Below are 19,447 nucleotides of genomic sequence, written 5' to 3' on the forward strand. Positions count from 1 at the left end.
GCTCAATAACTCATAACAACATTGATTTTGATTTATTATTATCTTTGAGCAATAACATTTTTAAATAAATAAATAAAAAAACAGCTTGCATTGCAGCTTTGGTGTTGTTTGAGTCAAAATTGCAACTTTTTCTTGGTATATTTCACATTTTTGCTGTTTTTTCCCCCCAGTTTTTAATGTTTTTTTTTTTTTTCATTTTTATTTTTACTATTTTTAGACTTAAAACATTAGCTGTGGGCCCTAAATGGCACCCGGGCCACACTTTGGACACCTCTCCTGTATAACTACTCACTTATACTATACTATATATACTATTTATAACAATTTGGGAACGGTGGAAAGCACCCTCTCACCCTCTGGTTCTTGAAGTAGAACGGGTCGATGTCTTCCAGTGGCACCCCGATAAGTTCTGTGGGGATGTCGGCGAAGATGCGCGGCAGCTGCTTGCCCGCCTCCAGGTCGAGCCGAGGTCTGCCCGGCTCCACGTTCTTGTGAGTCTCCTTGCAATCCTTGGCCTTCCTGGCCTGCTCCTCTGCAATCCGCTGCTCCACGGCAGCCAAGGATTCGCGAGTGAACGGCCGCAAGCCATCAGGACCCGTTGGTAACAGCATGGCTGCCATCTTTTCATCCTGATTTCCTGTACTGAAGTGGACTTACAGCTAGAGAGAATTAAAAAAAATATAGAATATTTCAAAAAATGGATCATTACAGACCCGACTTTGCAGTGAAATAGAACTACTGATACATACTGTATGTACAGTTGAGGTCAAAAGTTTACATACACTTGTATAGTATACTCACACCACCATGCTTGGCGGTAGGAATGGTGATCCTGGGATTAAAGGCCTCACCTTTTCTCCTCCAGCTCAATTTTTGTTTCATCTGACATCACATGGACAAAGATACGACTTTCTGGAGGAAAGTTCTGTGGTCAGATGAAACAAAAATTTAGCCGTTTGGCCACAATACCCAGCAATATGTTTGGAGGAGAAAAAGTGAGGCCTTTAATCCCAGGAACACCAAGCCTACTGTAAAGAATGGTGGTGGTAGTATTATGCTCTGGGCCTGTTTTGCTGCCAATGGAACTGGTGCTTTACAGAGAGTAAATGGGGATTCTTCAGGACAAGCTAAAATCATCAGCCCGGAGGTTGGGTCTTGGGCGCAGTTGGGTGTTCCAACAGGACAATGACCCCCAAACTGTCACGACGGGGGTGGGGGGTTCACAGCTTACTGCGGGGTTCGTCCCCCCGGGATGCAGACGGACCACTCCGGACAAGGCGTGCGGGTAGGAACATGTTTTAATCTTCAAAATTAAACACATACCAAAAAACAGAAAGCTAAGGCTACCACTTAGCACAGGAAACATAGACTAGGAGACAAGAAATACTAACGTAACAGGCATACTTGCCAACAGTAACGATTTTCCCGGGAGACTCCCGAATTTCAGTGCCCCTCCCGAAAATCTCCCGGGTCAACCATTCTCCCGATTTCCACCTGGGCTACAATATTCTCAATAGCCCTCTCTCACCTGAAACCTTCACCCCTTAACAGCCGCATGCTGTCCAGGCGTCCGCTTTTCCTCCATATAAACAGCGTGCCGGCCCAGTCACATAATGTAGCGTCTGACGGGCTTAACAATAGTCTTTACTCGAAGATAAGACAAGAAATGCTGACACGTTGAATGATCTTTTAACTGGCTTAATGATAACGTTAATTCCAAGCACACACACATAAGTGAATGCAAGGCATACTTGTTCAACAGCCATACAGGTCACACTGAGGGTGGGTGTATAAACAACTTTAACACTGTTACAAATATGCGCCACACTGTGAACCCACACAAAACGAGAATGACAAAACACATTTCGCACCGTAACACAACATAAACACAACAGAACAAATACCCAGAACCCCTTGCAGCACTAACTCTTCCGGGACGCTACAATAACATCTACGGCTTTTAGGAGCTCGGTGCACAACTGCACACGCAACAAGAAGGAGACGAAGTGGAAGAACGAAGAAGAGACATGGCGACGACGAGTAAGAAGAAGAAATACGCTTGCAAGTTCCAAAAGGATTGGAAAAAAATAATTTCCTTTCATCCAGGACAGCACGAAAGGGAAGGGGTATGCTGCCTGCACCTCAACCCCGTCCCCCCACAACCACGCCCCCAACACCCAATCTCCCGAATTCGGAGGTCTCAAGGTTGGCAAGTATGGTAACAGGTAGCAAACAATGAAGCCAGGCCGACTGACCGGCAAAGGCAGGCTTAAATAATGCCTCTGATTAGTGCTCGGGAAACATGTGAGCGTCCCGAACACCAATCAGAGGCAGGTGAAAATAATAAGTAACCATGGTACCTAAAACAAACTCAAGGGTGCACAGAACAGGAACTAAGGGAGTCCAAAACTAACAGTACATAACAAAACATGATCCGGGCCACGGATCATGACACAAACCCACGTCAAAAGTGGTGAAGGAATGGCTAAATCAGGTTAGAATGAAGGTTTTAGACTTGTGGACAATGCTGAAGAAACAAGTCCATGTCAGAAAAACCAACACATTTAGCTGAACCGCACCAATTTTGTCAAGAAGAGTGGTCAAAAATCCAAGCAGAAGCTTGTGGATGGCTACCAAAAGCGCCTTATTGCAGTGAAACTTGCCAAGGGACATGTAAGCAAATATTAACATTGCTGTATGTATACTTTTGACCCAGCACATTTTCAGTAGACCCATAATAAATTCATAAAAGAAGCAAACCTCATGAATGTTTTTTTGTGTGACCAACAAGTATGTGCTCCAATCACTCTATCACAAAAAAATAAGAGTTGTAGAAATGATTGGAGACTCAAGACAGCCATGACATGATGTTCTTTACAAGTGTACGTACACTTTTGACCACCACTATATATACTGTAAAAAAAAAAACACTATTAATTTCTGCATATTTGTTACTCCGAAATGTGCTAATTTGTCATCCAAAAATCATGTTTGTGTTTATTCAGCAGTTAAAAAATGGAGAAAGTGACTCATGGATGGATAGAAGGTTTATTGTCCTGGTTTTGCACGGCGGCTGTTTCGTGAACCCAGCATGCAGAGATGGCAGGGGATGTGCAAAGTAAGAAGGTCCTTTTATTAGGTACACAAATTGTGCAGAAATATGGGGAAACAACTACAAATGTGCGCTTTTTTCAATTCGAATAATACATAATGTTGGATACAGTGAACATACAAACCCTTTATTTATTGAATCACAAATATTGAAATTCAACCATTTGGTGCATAGGGGGTAGCGGGGGGTGTATATTGTAGCGTCCCGGAAGAGTTAGTGCTGCAAGGGGTTCTGGGTATTTGTTCTGTTGTGTTTATGTTGTGTTACGGTGCGGATGTTCTCCCGAAATGTGTTTGTCATTCTTGTTTGGTGTGGGTTCACAGTGTGGCGCATATTTGTAACAGTGTTAAAGTTGTTTATACGGTCACCCTCAGTGTGACCTGTATGGCTGTTGACCAAGTATGCATTGCATTCACTTGTGTGTGTGAAAAGCTGTAGATATTATGTGACTGGGCCGGCACGCAAAGGCAGTGCCTTTAAGGTTTATCGGCGCTCTGTACTTCTCCCTACGTCCGTGTACACAGCGGCGTTTTAAAAAGTCATACATTTTACTTTTTGAAACCGATACCGATAATTTCCGATATCACATTTTAAAGCATTTATCGGCCGATAATATCGGCAGTCCGATTTTATCTGACATCTCTAATTAACTAATTCCGAACCATACGGGGTTATTATAAGGCGCATTAAAAGGGTCTTTTTTTTTTCTTTTTTGTAAATGTAAAACACTTCCTTGTGGTCTACATCAGTGGTCACCAACCACCGGTCTGGGGACCGGCACCGGTCCGTGACACGTTTGCTACCGGGCCGCACAGAGACATTAAATAATTGATAACCGACCGCATTTTCTCATACTTAACTTTCGCTAGTCTCAGCAGACACACTGATAAGCTTCAATCAATCAATGTTTATTTATATAGCCCTAAATCATAGGTGTCTCAAAGGGCTGCACAAGCCACAACGACATCCTCGGTTCAGATCCCACATCAAGGCAAGGAAAAACTCAACCCAGTGGGATGACAATGAGAAACCTTGGAGAGGACCGCAGATGAGAGTCCAGTCCATAGTGGATCTAACATAATATTGTGAGAGTCCAGTCCATAGTGGATCTAGCATAATAGTGAGAGTCCAGACCATAGTGGATCTAACATAATATTGTGAGAGTCCAGTCCATAGTGGATCTAACATAATAGTGAGAGTCCAGTCCATAGTGGATCTAACATAATAGTGAGAGTCCAGTCCATAGTGGATCTAACATAATAGTGAGAGTCCAGTCCATAGTGGATCTAACATAATAGTGAGAGTCCAGACCATAGTGGATCTAACATAATATTGTGAGAGTCCAGTCCATAGTGGATCTAACATAATAGTGAGAGTCCAGTCCATAGTGGATCTAACATAATAGTGAGAGTCCAGTCCATAGTGGATCTAACATAATAGTGAGAGTCCAGTCCATAATGGATCTAACATAATAGTGAGAGTCCAGTCCATAGTGGATCCAACATAATAGTGAGAGTCCAGTCCATAGTGGATCTAACATAATAGTGAGAGTCCAGTCCATAGTGGATCTAACATAATAGTGAGAGTCCAGTCCATAATGGATCTAACATAATAGTGAGAGTCCAGTCCATAATGGATCTAACATAATAGTGAGAGTCCAGTCCATAGTGGATCTAACATAATAGTGTGAGAGTCCAGTCCATAGTGGATCTAACATAATAGTGAGAGTCCAGTCCATAGTGGATCTAACATAATAGTGAGAGTCCAGTCCATAATGGATCTAACATAATAGTGAGAGTCCAGTCCATAGTGGATCTAACATAATAGTGTGAGAGTCCAGTCCATAGTGGATCTAACATAATAGTGAGAGTCCAGTCCATAGTGGATCTAACATAATAGTGAGAGTCCAGTCCATAATGGATCTAACATAATAGTGAGAGTCCAGTCCATAGTGGATCTAACATAATAGTGAGAGTCCAGTCCATAGTGGATCTAACATAATAGTGAGAGTCCAGTCCATAGTGGATCTAACATAATAGTGGGAGTCCAGTCCATAATGGATCTAACATAATAGTGAGAGTCCAGTCTATAGTGGATCTAACATAATAGTGAGAGTCCAGTCCATAGTGGATCTAACATAATAGTGAGAGAGTCCAGTCCATAGTGGATCTAACATAATAGTGAGAGTCCAGTCCATAGTGGATCTAACATAATAGTGAGAGTCCAGTCCATAATGGATCTAACATAATAGTGAGAGTCCAGTCCATAGTGGATCTAACATAATAGTGAGAGTCCAGTCCATAATGGATCTAACATAATAGTGAGAGTCCAGTCCATAGTGGATCTAACATAATAGTGTGAGAGTCCAGTCCATAGTGGATCTAACATAATAGTGAGAGTCCAGTCCATAGTGGATCTAACATAATAGTGAGAGTCCAGTCCATAATGGATCTAACATAATAGTGAGAGTCCAGTCCATAGTGGATCTAACATAATAGTGAGAGTCCAGTCCATAGTGGATCTAACATAATAGTGAGAGTCCAGTCCATAGTGGATCTAACATAATAGTGGGAGTCCAGTCCATAATGGATCTAACATAATAGTGAGAGTCCAGTCTATAGTGGATCTAACATAATAGTGAGAGTCCAGTCCATAGTGGATCTAACATAATAGTGAGAGAGTCCAGTCCATAGTGGATCTAACATAATAGTGAGAGTCCAGACCATAGTGGATCTAACATAATATTGTGAGAGTCCAGTCCATAGTGGATCTAACATAATAGTGAGAGTCCAGTCCATAGTGGATCTAACATAATAGTGAGAGTCCAGTCCATAGTGGATCTAACATAATAGTGAGAGTCCAGTCCATAGTGGATCTAACATAATAGTGAGAGTCCAGTCCATAATGGATCTAACATAATAGTGAGAGTCCAGTCCATAGTGGATCTAACATAATAGTGAGAGTCCAGTCCATAGTGGATCTAACATAATAGTGAGAGTCCAGTCCATAATGGATCTAACATAATAGTGAGAGTCCAGTCCATAGTGGATCTAACATAATAGTGAGAGTCCAGTCCATAATGGATCTAACATAATAGTGAGAGTCCAGTCCATAGTGGATCTAACATAATAGTGAGAGTCCAGTCCATAGTGGATCTAACATAATAGTGAGAGTCCAGTCCATAGTGGATCTAACATAATAGTGAGAGTCCAGTCCATAATGGATCTAACATAATAGTGAGAGTCCAGTCCATAGTGGATCTAACATAATAGTGAGAGTCCAGTCCATAGTGGATCTAACATAATAGTGAGAGTCCAGTCCATAGTGGATCTAACATAATAGTGAGAGTCCAGTCCATAGTGGATCTAACATAATAGTGAGAGTCCAGTCCATAATGGATCTAACATAATAGTGAGAGTCCAGTCCATAGTGGATCTAACATAATAGTGAGAGTCCAGTCCATAGTGGATCTAACATAATAGTGAGAGTCCAGTCCATAGTGGATCTAACATAATAGTGAGAGTCCAGTCCATAATGGATCTAACATAATAGTGAGAGTCCAGTCCATAGTGGATCTAACATAATAGTGAGAGTCCAGTCCATAGTGGATCTAACATAATAGTGAGAGTCCAGTCCATAGTGGATCTAACATAATAGTGAGAGTCCAGTCCATAGTGGATCTAACATAATAGTGAGAGTCCAGTCCATAGTGGATCTAACATAATAGTGAGAGTCCAGTCCATAATGGATCTAACATAATAGTGAGAGTCCAGTCTATAGTGGATCTAACATAATAGTGAGAGTCCAGTCCATAGTGGATCTAACATAATAGTGAGAGAGTCCAGTCCATAGTGGATCTAACATAATAGTGAGAGTCCAGTCCATAGTGGATCTAACATAATAGTGAGAGTCCAGTCCATAGTGGATTTAACATAATAGTGAGAGTCCAGTCCATAGTGGATCTAACATAATAGTGAGAGTCCAGTCCATAGTGGATCTAACATAATAGTGAGAGTCCAGTCCATAATGGATCTAACATAATAGTGAGAGTCCAGTCCATAGTGGATCTAACATAATAGTGAGAGTCCAGTCCATAGTGGATCTAACATAATAGTGAGAGTCCAGTCCATAGTGGATCTAACATAATAGTGAGAGTCCAGTCCATAGTGGATCTAACATAATAGTGAGAGTCCAGTCCATAGTGGATCTAACATAATAGTGAGAGTCCAGTCCATAATGGATCTAACATAATAGTGAGAGTCCAGTCTATAGTGGATCTAACATAATAGTGAGAGTCCAGTCCATAGTGGATCTAACATAATAGTGAGAGAGTCCAGTCCATAGTGGATCTAACATAATAGTGAGAGTCCAGTCCATAGTGGATCTAACATAATAGTGAGAGTCCAGTCCATAGTGGATTTAACATAATAGTGAGAGTCCAGTCCATAGTGGATCTAACATAATAGTGAGAGTCCAGTCCATAGTGGATCTAACATAATAGTGAGAGTCCAGTCCATAATGGATCTAACATAATAGTGAGAGTCCAGTCCATAGTGGATCTAACATAATAGTGAGAGTCCAGTCCATAGTGGATCTAACATAATAGTGAGAGTCCAGTCCATAGTGGATCTAACATAATAGTGAGAGTCCAGTCCATAGTGGATCTAACATAATAGTGAGAGTCCAGTCCATAATGGATCTAACATAATAGTGAGAGTCCAGTCCATAGTGGATCTAACATAATAGTGAGAGTCCAGTCCATAGTGGATCTAACATAATAGTGAGAGTCCAGTCCATAGTGGATCTAACATAATAGTGAGAGTCCAGTCCATAGTGGATCTAACATAATAGTGAGAGTCCAGTCCATAGTGGATCTAACATAATAGTGAGAGTCCAGTCCATAATGGATCTAACATAATAGTGAGAGTCCAGTCTATAGTGGATCTAACATAATAGTGAGAGTCCAGTCCATAGTGGATCTAACATAATAGTGAGAGAGTCCAGTCCATAGTGGATCTAACATAATAGTGAGAGTCCAGTCCATATTGGGGCCAGCAGGAGACCATCCCGAGCGGAGACAGGTCAGCAGCGCAGAGATGTCCCCAACCGATGCACAGGCGAGCGGTCCACCCCAAGTCCCGACTCTGGACAGCCGGCACATACTGTAAGCTTTTATAAAACTCCTGATACGAAGTCGCCATTTGCTATATTTGTTGCATCTTTGTGACATGGGACAATGCTCATTAATAAACATATAAAATCTAAAGGTGCCAAATCGTAGCCAAAAGCTAGGTTGCGTCTGCAGTCCGCAGCAGGTTGATGACCTAAGATCAGGGCAGAGCAGGAACAAAGTGATCATAGTAGTTAATGGAGAAGTGCTAAATTGTTGCATATAATATATAATATACTGTTATGTGGATCCACTAGGGACTGTACTTAGAGGGGGGGTTACCCACATATGCGGTCCTCTCCAAGGTTTCTCATAGTCATCCACATCGACGTCCCTTGTGTGGGCTCTGTGCCGAGGATGTCGTTGTGGCTTGTGCAGCCCTTTGAGACTTTTGTGATTTAGGGCTATATAAATAGACATTGATTGATTGATTGATAATAATTGTGCTGAAGGTAGAAAATACACATCTTCTTTGGCCTAGTACGGTAATTTAAAGTGCTGGTATTATTGCACGTAGTCCTATTACACAAGTAGTTAGCAATAACAGATGTATTTACGCATGGGAAATTGGACCAATAATGTGTATCTACGTATGAAATATTGCAAATAAAAATGGAAATAAAAGTCCACAGACATATATCGGAACTAATAGCAAGTATTTCTAGCTTGATTATATAACCATTATCTTGTCCTTGAATGTGATGCATCACCTATAACTCATCAGATACTAAAGCCAAAAAACGAGTAAAAAAGGGGCCCCCACTAATTCCACTAATGAGTTTTTTCATGTATTCATTTTTCATGCACTTATTTGCTGTATTTATCTGCCACACGTGGAAGGCCGGTCCGTGAAGTTAATGCCTACATTAAACCGGTCCCTGGTGCAAAAAAGGTTGGGGAACCCCTGGTCTACATAATATGTGATGGTGGTTCTTTGGTCAAAATGTTGCATAGATGATGTTTTACAGATCATCTTCAAGTCGCTTTCTGACAGTCGCTTCAGGATGCACCGTTTTGTGGGCGGTCTTATTTACGTGGCTCACCTTCGACAGCGTCTTCTCCCCGTTGTTGTAGCGGTGTAGCGTGCAAGGACGGGAGTGGAAGAAGTGTCAAAAGACGGAGCAAACTGTTTTAATGACATTCAGACTTTACTTAAATTCAACAACAGAGCAGCATCTCCTCATCAAATGTGTCCCGTGGAAAACCGTCCGACCGGAACTCTCTAATAACTGAAGTTCCTTGGGTGAATAATGTCAACTCACCACACCGGTATGTTTTAGCGCTTTCATGGCGAGTTTACTGACAGATATAAGTAAGAACTTTACACTACTTTATATTAGAAATGGCAACAGCGGAGGATGAATTTTCTATAACAAGAAGGTAGAGGAAAAAGAATAAGCTTATCGACTACGTAGTCGTCATGGACTACTACAAAGGCGGAGGCGCGCAAATTTTGGTATCGGGACAACCCTATTTTGCTCTCTTCCTCTTCTTTCTCTACGGGCAATAATTCGGTGACTTTGATTGCACAAAATCCCTGAAATTGGACTGAGACCTACTAGAAATGGAGCCATGTAAACACTGCATCACGTGTGACATCATGCTAAGAGCCAAACACCACAAATAGCGTGTGCAATCAACAAAATAGTGTGTGCTAAGTGCGATTTACGAAGACTGCGTGTGCAATTGAAAAGCGGTGCAGACTTCTTTGTGTGTACTGTCACACTCTCATTTATTGCACATTTATGTTTAATTGTTTTGCTATCTTTTCATACAGACAGCAGATTTTAAAGAAATTAAAGAATAATATACAGGCGTATCCCGGGCAGCTATGTGCGCATATGGGGCCCTGTTTCAAATGCCGGCTCCTCATACGGGAATGGTTCGTGGGAGATGCGTGTGTCTACAACGCTCGCCAGGGATGATGTTACTGTTTTGTTGTTGCTTGCTACAACAAAATAAATAAAGTGGTCAAACGATGGAAACGACGACGAGAAAATCCGGCAGCTCAAAGAATACACAAGTTTTCAGTGATCACTTTGTTAAGGGTTTCTTTAATATACTTTTAACGGTTATTATTCCCCATTTAAGTATTATCTAGATTTAATTTGTATTTTTAAAACACAGGTTTCGAAAAATAAACAATCATACATTAATCTTTCAGCACGTACACAATGTTGACATCTATAGTTATATTTTGATAAACTATCATAAATGAATCTTTCAGCACATACACAATGTTGACATCTATAGCTATATTTTGATAAACAATCATAAATGAATATTTCAGCACATACACAATGTTGACATCTCTAGTTATATTTTGATAAACAATCATAAATGAATCTTTCAGCGCATACACAATGTTGACATCTATAGTTACATTTTCATAAACAATCATACATTAATCTTTCAGCACGTACACAATATTGACATCTATAGTTATATTTTGATAAACAATCATAAAACAATCTTTCAGCACGTACACAATGTTGACATCTATAGTTATATTTTGATAAACAATCATAAATGAATCTTTCAGCATATACACAATGTTGACATCTATAGTTATATTTTGATAAACAATCATAAATGAATCTTTCAGCACGTACACAAAGTTGACATCTTTACTTATATTTTGATAAACAATCATAAATTAATATTTCAGCATGTACACAATGTTGACATCTATAGTTATATTTTGATAAACAATCATAAATGAATCTTTCAGCACGTACACAATGTTGACATCTATAGTTATATTTTGATAAACAATCATAAATGAATCTTTCAGCACATACACAATGTTGCCATCTATAGTTATATTGTGATAAACAATCATAAATGAATCTTTCAGCACATACACAATGTTGACATCTATAGCTATATTTTGATAAACAATCATAAATGAATCTTTCAGCGCATACACAATGTTGACATCTATAGTTACATTTTCATAAACAATCATACATTAATCTTTCAGCACGTACACAATATTGACATCTATAGTTATATTTTGATAAACAATCGTAAAACAATCTTTCAGCACGTACACAATGTTGACTTCTATAGTTATATTTTGATAAACAATCATAAATGAATCTTTCAGCATATACACAATGTTGACATCTATAGTTATATTTTGATAAACAATCATAAATGAATCTTTCAGCACGTACACAAAGTTGACATCTTTACTTATATTTTGATAAACAATCATAAATTAATATTTCAGCACGTACACAATGTTGACATCTATACTTATATTTTGATAAACAATCATAAATTAATATTTCAGCACGTACACAATGTTGACATCTATAGTTATATTTTGATAAACAATAATAAAAGTAATATTTCAGCACATACACAATGTTTTTTACTGTAAAATCAACTTTGGTACTGTTTTTTTTCCAAGTACAGTAAAACACTAAAAAATAAAAAAAATAAAGCATTAAAACTACAAGATTTTATGGTAAAAAAAACCCAAACTAGAAGCTCTGTTGGTTGAATTTTACCGCAAAAAACAGTGATATTGTTTTTCCATTCCATTCTAATTATTACAATTTTTTCATCTGCTGTAAAAAAGAACCCCACAGCTTTTACTGTAAAATGATTGTGACCGAGCTGCCAGTTTAAAAAAAATAAAAAATAAAATGCGCTAAAAACATGACGTTTCTACCAAGAATGTATCGGGGCAGATGCAGGATTTCGAAGGAAATTGTAGTCAAGCTGGTGGCTATTTATTGTTATCAAGCAAATTTCCCATAGCTAACATTAGCATTGTAATTTTGATTTGAGCATCGAAAGTCACTTAATAGTCCAGCAGGAACAGAGCCAAGGCAGAACGTCTGAAATTCCACGTCTTTGAGCTCACGCCAGCGAGCGAAAGCTGGGACAATGTTGATCCTGACTGTCCTTTTATCCGGGTAAGCTACGTTTTTCTTTTTTTTGTCTGCACAGACAACAATTTTCGTTTCTTTGGTCGTTTCGGAGCTTCTGCTATGAATTTGTAGTTTTATGTGTGGCAGGGTTCCTGCCACCCTCCTGAATTTTGCTAACTGCTAGCAAAATAATAATAATAATAATAGATTTTATTAGTAAAAAGCACTTTACATTGAGTAAACAACCTCAAAGAGATACAGTGTATTAAAAAAAATTAAAATAAAAAGATAATAAATAAAAATAAAAACTAGAACAGTCAAATAGCTAAAACTACTATGCATATATCTAAAAAAGGCTTCTTTTTTTTTTTTTAAAAAGAAGGGTTTTTAAGCCTTTTTTAAAAGCATCCACAGTCTGTGGTGCCCTCAGGTGGTCAGGGAGAGCGTTCCACAGACTGGGGGCGGCGGACCAGAAAGCCCGGTCTACCATTGTCCGTAGCTTTGTCCTCTGAGGTTGGAGGAGGTTAGCCTGTCCGGAGCGGAGGTGTCGTGTGGAGGATTTGGGGGTGAGTTGTTCTTTGAGGTAGTGATACAGACCCCCTCAGACCATGCCAGAGATGTCATTCAACTAGTAGTAAGTCGAAGTATCAGCCCAAAAGTTATGACAATATTTTATGAGGGTTGAAAAGTTACTTAGTGTTGCTTTAAACCAAAGAAACAAAAAGTTTTGTCTGTGGAGACAAAAAAAGAAAAACGTAGCTTATAAAAGGACAGTCAGGATCAACATTGTCCGCGGGATGAGTTTGCTAAGTATAAAAATGTACCTGAAATTTTTGAATGAAAAAAACTGCTGTCCTAAATGTGTCCACTAGATGTCACAATAGCAATTCTTTGTATCCATATAGATGATGCTACATATGTACAAAATAAACCAGTCGAGGAAAATGATCAAACTACATAAATAACATCCTGTAATTTGATTTTTATATATATTTTTTTTTAAATCTGGATATATTGAAAATTAACACCAATGAGTTGACTGATGAACATAATCACATCATTTATTCAGAAAATATAAATAACGACAAATAAAGACAGAATACTATTAACCCGCAACCGCTATTAACAATTTCAGAATGTGCTTGTTCTATTTTTAAACAAAGAAAACAATCTGAAGTTGTCTTTATTTTTGAGTTATCATGCCGTGATTTTACCAGTTTTCTCCATGTGGCCCCCCGATCTAAAATGAGTTTGACGCCCCTGTATTAGATCAACTTCAGATACATCCGATGATTTTTAATCTTATATTGTTTTTTGAGCCATAACAGTTTTAAAGTAAAAAAAAACGTTGTTATACTATTACACCAGGGGTGTCCAAACTTTTTCCACTGAGGGCCGCACACTGGAAAATCAAAACAAGCGGGGACCATTTTGATATTTTTTATTTTTTAAAAACCAATACATTATATGTATAAAAAATATACATTTAGGCCTCCACTCAGGCTTGATCCCGGGGATCCCAAAGGGTTTTGGTCAAAAAAATATTAAAATTGTGTCATTATTTAGTATTATTATTTTTAGTATTATTCAAGGTTTAAATCTCTAGATCAGGGGTCACCAACCTTTTTGAAACCAAGAGCTACTTCTTGGGTAGTGATTAATGCGAAGGGCTACCAGTTTGATACACACTTATATAAATTGCCAGAAACAGCCAATTTGCTCAATTTACCTTTAACTCTATGTTATTATTAATAATTAGTGATATTTACACTTAATTGAACGGTTTAAAAGAGGAGAAAACACGAAAAAAATGACAATTAAATTTTGAAACATAGTTTATCTTCGATTTCGACTCTTTAAAATTCAAAATTCAACCGAAAAAAAGAAGAGAAAAACTTAAAAAAAGAATTTATGGAACATCATTAGTAATTTTTCTTGATCAAGATTAATTTTAGAATTTTGATGACAAGTTTTAAATAGGTTAAAATCCAATCTACACTTTGTTAGAATATATAACAAATTGGACCAAGCTATATTTCTAACAAAGACAAATCATTATTTCTTCTAGATTTTCCAGAACAAAAATTTTAAAAGAAATTCAGAAGACTTTGAAATAAGATTTAAATTTGATTCTACAGATTTTCTAGATTTGCCAGAATAATTTTTTTGAATTTTAATCATAATAGGTTTGAAGAAATATTTCACAAATATTCTTCGTCGAAAAAAGAGAAGCTAAAATGAAGAATTAAATTAAAATGTATTTATTATTCTTTACAATAAAAATTTTTTTTTTTACTTGAACATTGATTTAAATTGTCAGGAAAGAAGAGGAAGGTAAAAAGGTATATGTGTTTAAAAATCCTAAAATCATTTTTAAGGTTGTATATTTTCTCTAAAATTGTCTTTCTGAAAGTTATAAGAAGCAAAGTAAAAAAATGAATGAATTTATTTAAACAAGTGAAGACCAAGTCTTTAAAATATTTTCTTGGATTTTCAAATTCTATTTGAGTTTTGTCTCTCTTAGAATTAAAAATGTCAGGCAAAGCGAGACCAGCTTGCTAGTAAATAAATAAAATTTAAAAAATAGGGGCAGCTCACTGGTAAGAGCTGCTATTTGAGCTATTTTTAGAACAGGCCAGCGGGCTACTCATCTGGTCCTTACGGGCTACCTGGTGCCCACGGGCACCGCGTTGGTGACCCCTGATCTAGATCAACACTAGGTCTATCCGTCAATATAAAGTGTTTTAAGATTTAAGTTGTATGCCCTTTTTGTCAAAGAAACCCCTGTTTTTTTATGGAAAAAAACACAAAATATGGAATATTTTCCCCCAATAAAATTTTAAAGTGGACCATTTGAGATGATATAATAATTGGAGCCTTAAAAAGGTCAATAACTCATAACAACATTGATTTTTATTCATTATTATTTTTGAGCAATCACACTTGAAAAAAGTCCCACTAAAATTATTGGGGATCCAAAAGGGTCCTGCTCAGTAAAGTTTAAAAAAATAAATCATCCTTTTTTTTTTTACTTTTAACTAGAGATGTCCGATAATATCGGTCTGCCGATATTATCGGCCGATAAATGCGTTAAAATGTAATATCGGAAATTATTGGTATCGGTTTTTTTATTATCAGTATCTTTTTTTTTTTTTTTTTTTTTTTTTTTTTTAAATTAAATCCACATAAAAAACACAAGACACACTTACAATTAGTGCACCAACCCAAAAAACCTCCCTCCCCCATTTACAGTCATTCACACTCATTCACACAAAAGGGTTGTTTCTTTCTGTTATTAATATTCTGATTCCTACATTATATATCAATATATATCAATACAGTCTGCAAGGGATACAGTCCGTAAGCACACATGATTGTGCGTGCTGCTGGTCCACTAATAATACTAACCTTTAACAGTTAATTTTACAAATTTTCATTAATTACTAGTTTCTATGTAACTGTTTTTATATTGTTTTACTTTCTTTTTTATTCAAGAAAATGTTTTTAATTTATTTATCTTATTTTATTTTATTCATTTTTTTAAAAAGTACCTTATCTTCACCATACCTAGTTGTCCAAATTAGGCATAATAATGTGTTAATTCCACGACTGTATATATCGGTTGATATCGGTATCGGTTGATATCGGTATCGGTCATTAAAGAGTTGGACAATATCGGCATATCGGATATCGGCAAAAAGCCATTATCGGACATCCCTACTTTTAACACAATAGTCTCAAGATCATTTTCAGATCTACACGTCAATTATAAGTTTTATTGTTCTTTATGTTTTTGTGTTTGTTCGTTTCAGGCGCTCCTTTTAAAACAAATTTAAAAAAAAAAGTTTTTTAAATGACAAACACTAAACATGCATAATTTTCCCCAAAAAAATCTCAAAGTGGAATATTTAATGTGAAGTAATTGGAGCCTTGAATAGGTCAATAAGTCATAATAACATTGATTTTTATTCATTATTATTTTTTGAAGAAATAAATAGCCTGCATTAGAGTAAACATTGCAACATGTTCTTGTTACATTTCACCTGTTTGTTCTTTTATACCACTGTTTATGTTTTTTTATTGTATTTTTTAGAATGTGCCACAGGGCCGTTAAAAAATTACCTGCGGGCCGCAAATGGCCCCCCGGCCCGCACTTTGGACACCCCTGTATCACACCTATTTGCTCTTTAATTCCAATTTTGATGTTTATTTTTTTTGGTTTTGCAATAGTATTTTTTTGGAAACGGTCCGCGGAAAAATAAGCTGCGGGCCGCACTTTGGACACCCCCCGGGTTTAAAGCCGTGTTAATTATTCTTCAATAACCCCCTGCTTTCCTGTTACCCAAGCAACTGTCAAACTAGGTCAGCCGCGGTTCTGAGCACAGTCGTAAGCTCTGACCGAGTTGAAATGAGTAATAAAAAAAAACATTTAAGTGAGTAAATGGTGACACAAATAACAGTTTCTGTACTGGGAATCACATCACTCCAATCAACAAAAGTCCATTTTAGTCATTTTGTATGCAGTAACTCACTCAAATTGCACCACTCCAGTTGAATTATGATATCAGTAAAAGCTCCCTAATACTATTGTTTTCGTCTCATACTAAGCCCAGGGAGTTTTCTCCTAAAATGCATGGATCCCTTTAATGTGGAGCCAGTTATCTGGTTTCACTCGATCTGCTTATTGTGGCCTCAGGTTGATCTCAGATCACGCAGGGATTCCACTGCAGTGTTAAAACTCAAGGCCCCGGGGGCCAAATCTGGCCCGCCATATCATTCTAACGTGGCCTGCCACTTCGTTTTATCGTGGAGAGTCACTTCATTTTAAGTTGGCCTGCCGCATCATTTAAATGTGGCTCGTCGTGTCATTTTATGTGGCACTTCACTTCATTTTAATGTGGCCCACCGCCACATAATTTTAATTTGGCCTGCCACGTCATTCTAATGGGACCCACCACATCATTTAATTGTGGATGTCACATAATTTTACTGTGGCCCACCGTGTCAATTTATGTGGTCTGCCACTTCATTTAATGTGATCCGCCACATCATTTTAATTTGGCCTGCCACATCATTCTAATGGGACCCACCACCGCATTTAATTGTGGCTGTCACATAACTTTAATACGGCCCACTGTGTCATTTTATGTGGTCTGCCACTTCATCTGATTGTCCACCGCCACAACATTATATTCTGGCCCGCCACTTCATTTTACCATACCATAATTTTATGGTATTCCGCCACATCATTTTACACGTTTGTATTTTGGACCGTCCCATAATTTTAATGTGGCTTGCCAAGTAATTTTGGTGTGGCCCACTCTGTAATTTTATGTGTTCTGCTACATCATTTAATGTGGTTTGCCGCATCATTCTAAACTGGCTCGACAGATAATTTTATTGTGGCCCGCCACATCATTTTATCGTGGAAAGGTAAAGGTAATTTTAATGTGGCCGTTCCCATACTTTTATGTGGTCCGCCATTTCGTTTATGTGACCAGCCACTTCTTCTCCAGCCACTGTGTCATTTTATGTGGTCTGCCACATCATTTAAATGTGGTCCGCCACTTCATCTGATTGTCCACCGCCACATCATTATATTCTGGCCCACCACTTCATTTTACCATACCACCATTATATGTGGTCCGCCACATCATTTAACATGGTCCGCCACTTAATCTGATTGTCCACCGCCACATCATTATATTCTGGCCCACCACTTCATTTTAGCATACCACCATTTTATGTGGTCCGCCACATCATTTTATTTTGGACCGTCCCATAATTTTAAGGGGGCTTGCCACATAATTTTGAAGTGGCCCCCTCTGTAACTTTATGTGGTCTGCCACATCATTTAACGTGGTTTGCCGCATCATTCTAATGGGACCCACCACCGCATTTAATTGTGGATGTCACATAACTTTAACATGTCCCACCGTCTCATTTTATGTGGTCTGCCACATCGTTAAGTGGTCCGCCACTTCATCTGATTGTCCACCGCCACATCATTATATTCTGGTCCACCACTTTATTTTACCATACCATAATTTTATGAGGTCTGCCACATCATTTTATTTTGGACCGTCCCATCATTTTAATGTGGCTTGCCACATAATTTTGATGTGGCCCACTCTGTAATTTTTTGTGGTCTGCTACATCATTTAACGTGGTTTGCTGCATCATTCTAATCTGGTCCACCACATCATTTTATGGTGGCCGGCCACATCATTTTATGGTGGCCCGCTACGTCATTTTACAGTGGCCCGCCACATTATTTTATCGTGGCCCACCAAATCAATTTATCATGGAAGTCAGTTAATTTTAATGTGGCCGGTCTCATACTTTTATGTGGTCCCCCACATCATTTTTATGTGATCCGCCATGTCGTTTATGTGACCAGCCAATTCTTTTTAACGTGGGCCGTCAAATGATTTTAAAGTGGCCCGCCACGTCATTCTATGTGGCCTGGCACATAATTTTAATTTGGCCAGCCACATCATTCTAATGGGGCCCACCACCGCATTTAATCGTGGCTGTCACATAACTTTAATATGGCCCACCGTGTCATTTTATGTGGTCTTCCACATCATTGAATGTGGTCTGCCATTTCATCTGATTTTTTGCAGACACATCATTATATTCTGGCCCACCACTTCATTTTACCATACCACAATTTTATGTGGTCCGCAACATTATTTTATTTTGGCCAGTACCATAGTTTTAATGTTGCTTGCCACATAATTTTGAGGTGGCCCACTCTGTAATTTTATGTGGTCTGCTACATCATTTAGTGTGGTTTGATGCATCATTCTAAACTGGCCCATCACGTTATTTTATCGTGTCCGGCCACATAATTTTACTGTGGCCCACCATGTCATTTTATTGTGGAAAGTTAGGTAATTTTAATGTGGTCGGTCCCATACTTTTATGTGGTCCCCCACATAATTTTTATGTGGTCCGCCATTTCGTTTATGTGACCAGCCACTTCTTCTCCAGCCACCGTGTCATTTTTTGTGGTCTGCCACATCATTTATTGTGGTCCGCCACATCATCTGATTGTCCACCGCCACATCATTATATTCTGGCCCACCACTTCATTTTACCATACCAAAATTTTATGAGGTCCGCCACGTCATTTTATTTTGGACAGTCCCGTCATTTCAACTTGGCCCGTCCCATAATTTTATTGTGGCTTGCCACATAATTTTGATGTGGCCCACTCTGTAATTTTATGTGGTCCACCACATCATTTTTATGTGCCATGTCGTTTATGTGACCAGC

The 19,447-nt window shown here is 38.3% G+C and overlaps 2 protein-coding genes across 4 annotated transcripts in view; one reads left to right on the forward strand and one right to left on the reverse strand.

Annotated features, from left to right (window-relative positions):
- The window catches only part of LOC133665094 (sodium channel protein type 4 subunit alpha B-like), a 116,362-nt gene that overhangs the window by 81,670 nt on the left and 15,245 nt on the right, over positions 1-19,447 (reverse strand). For all 3 annotated transcript variants that reach the window (XR_009828686.1, XM_062070289.1, XM_062070288.1), the window contains exon 2: positions 354-659. Coding sequence is in view for 2 of the 3 variants with exons in the window: in XM_062070289.1 (XP_061926273.1) it covers positions 354-620 (267 nt within the window). In the remaining variant the exon portion in view is untranslated. The remainder of the gene's footprint in view (positions 1-353; positions 660-19,447) is intronic.
- The window catches only part of LOC133665096 (WD repeat-containing protein 48), a 73,762-nt gene that overhangs the window by 5,221 nt on the left and 49,094 nt on the right, over positions 1-19,447 (forward strand). The gene's annotated exons all lie outside the window — the stretch shown is intronic.

The sequence above is a fragment of the Entelurus aequoreus genome, linkage group LG14 (genome assembly GCF_033978785.1).
Source record: "Entelurus aequoreus isolate RoL-2023_Sb linkage group LG14, RoL_Eaeq_v1.1, whole genome shotgun sequence".
Lineage (NCBI taxonomy): Eukaryota > Metazoa > Chordata > Actinopteri > Syngnathiformes > Syngnathidae > Entelurus > Entelurus aequoreus.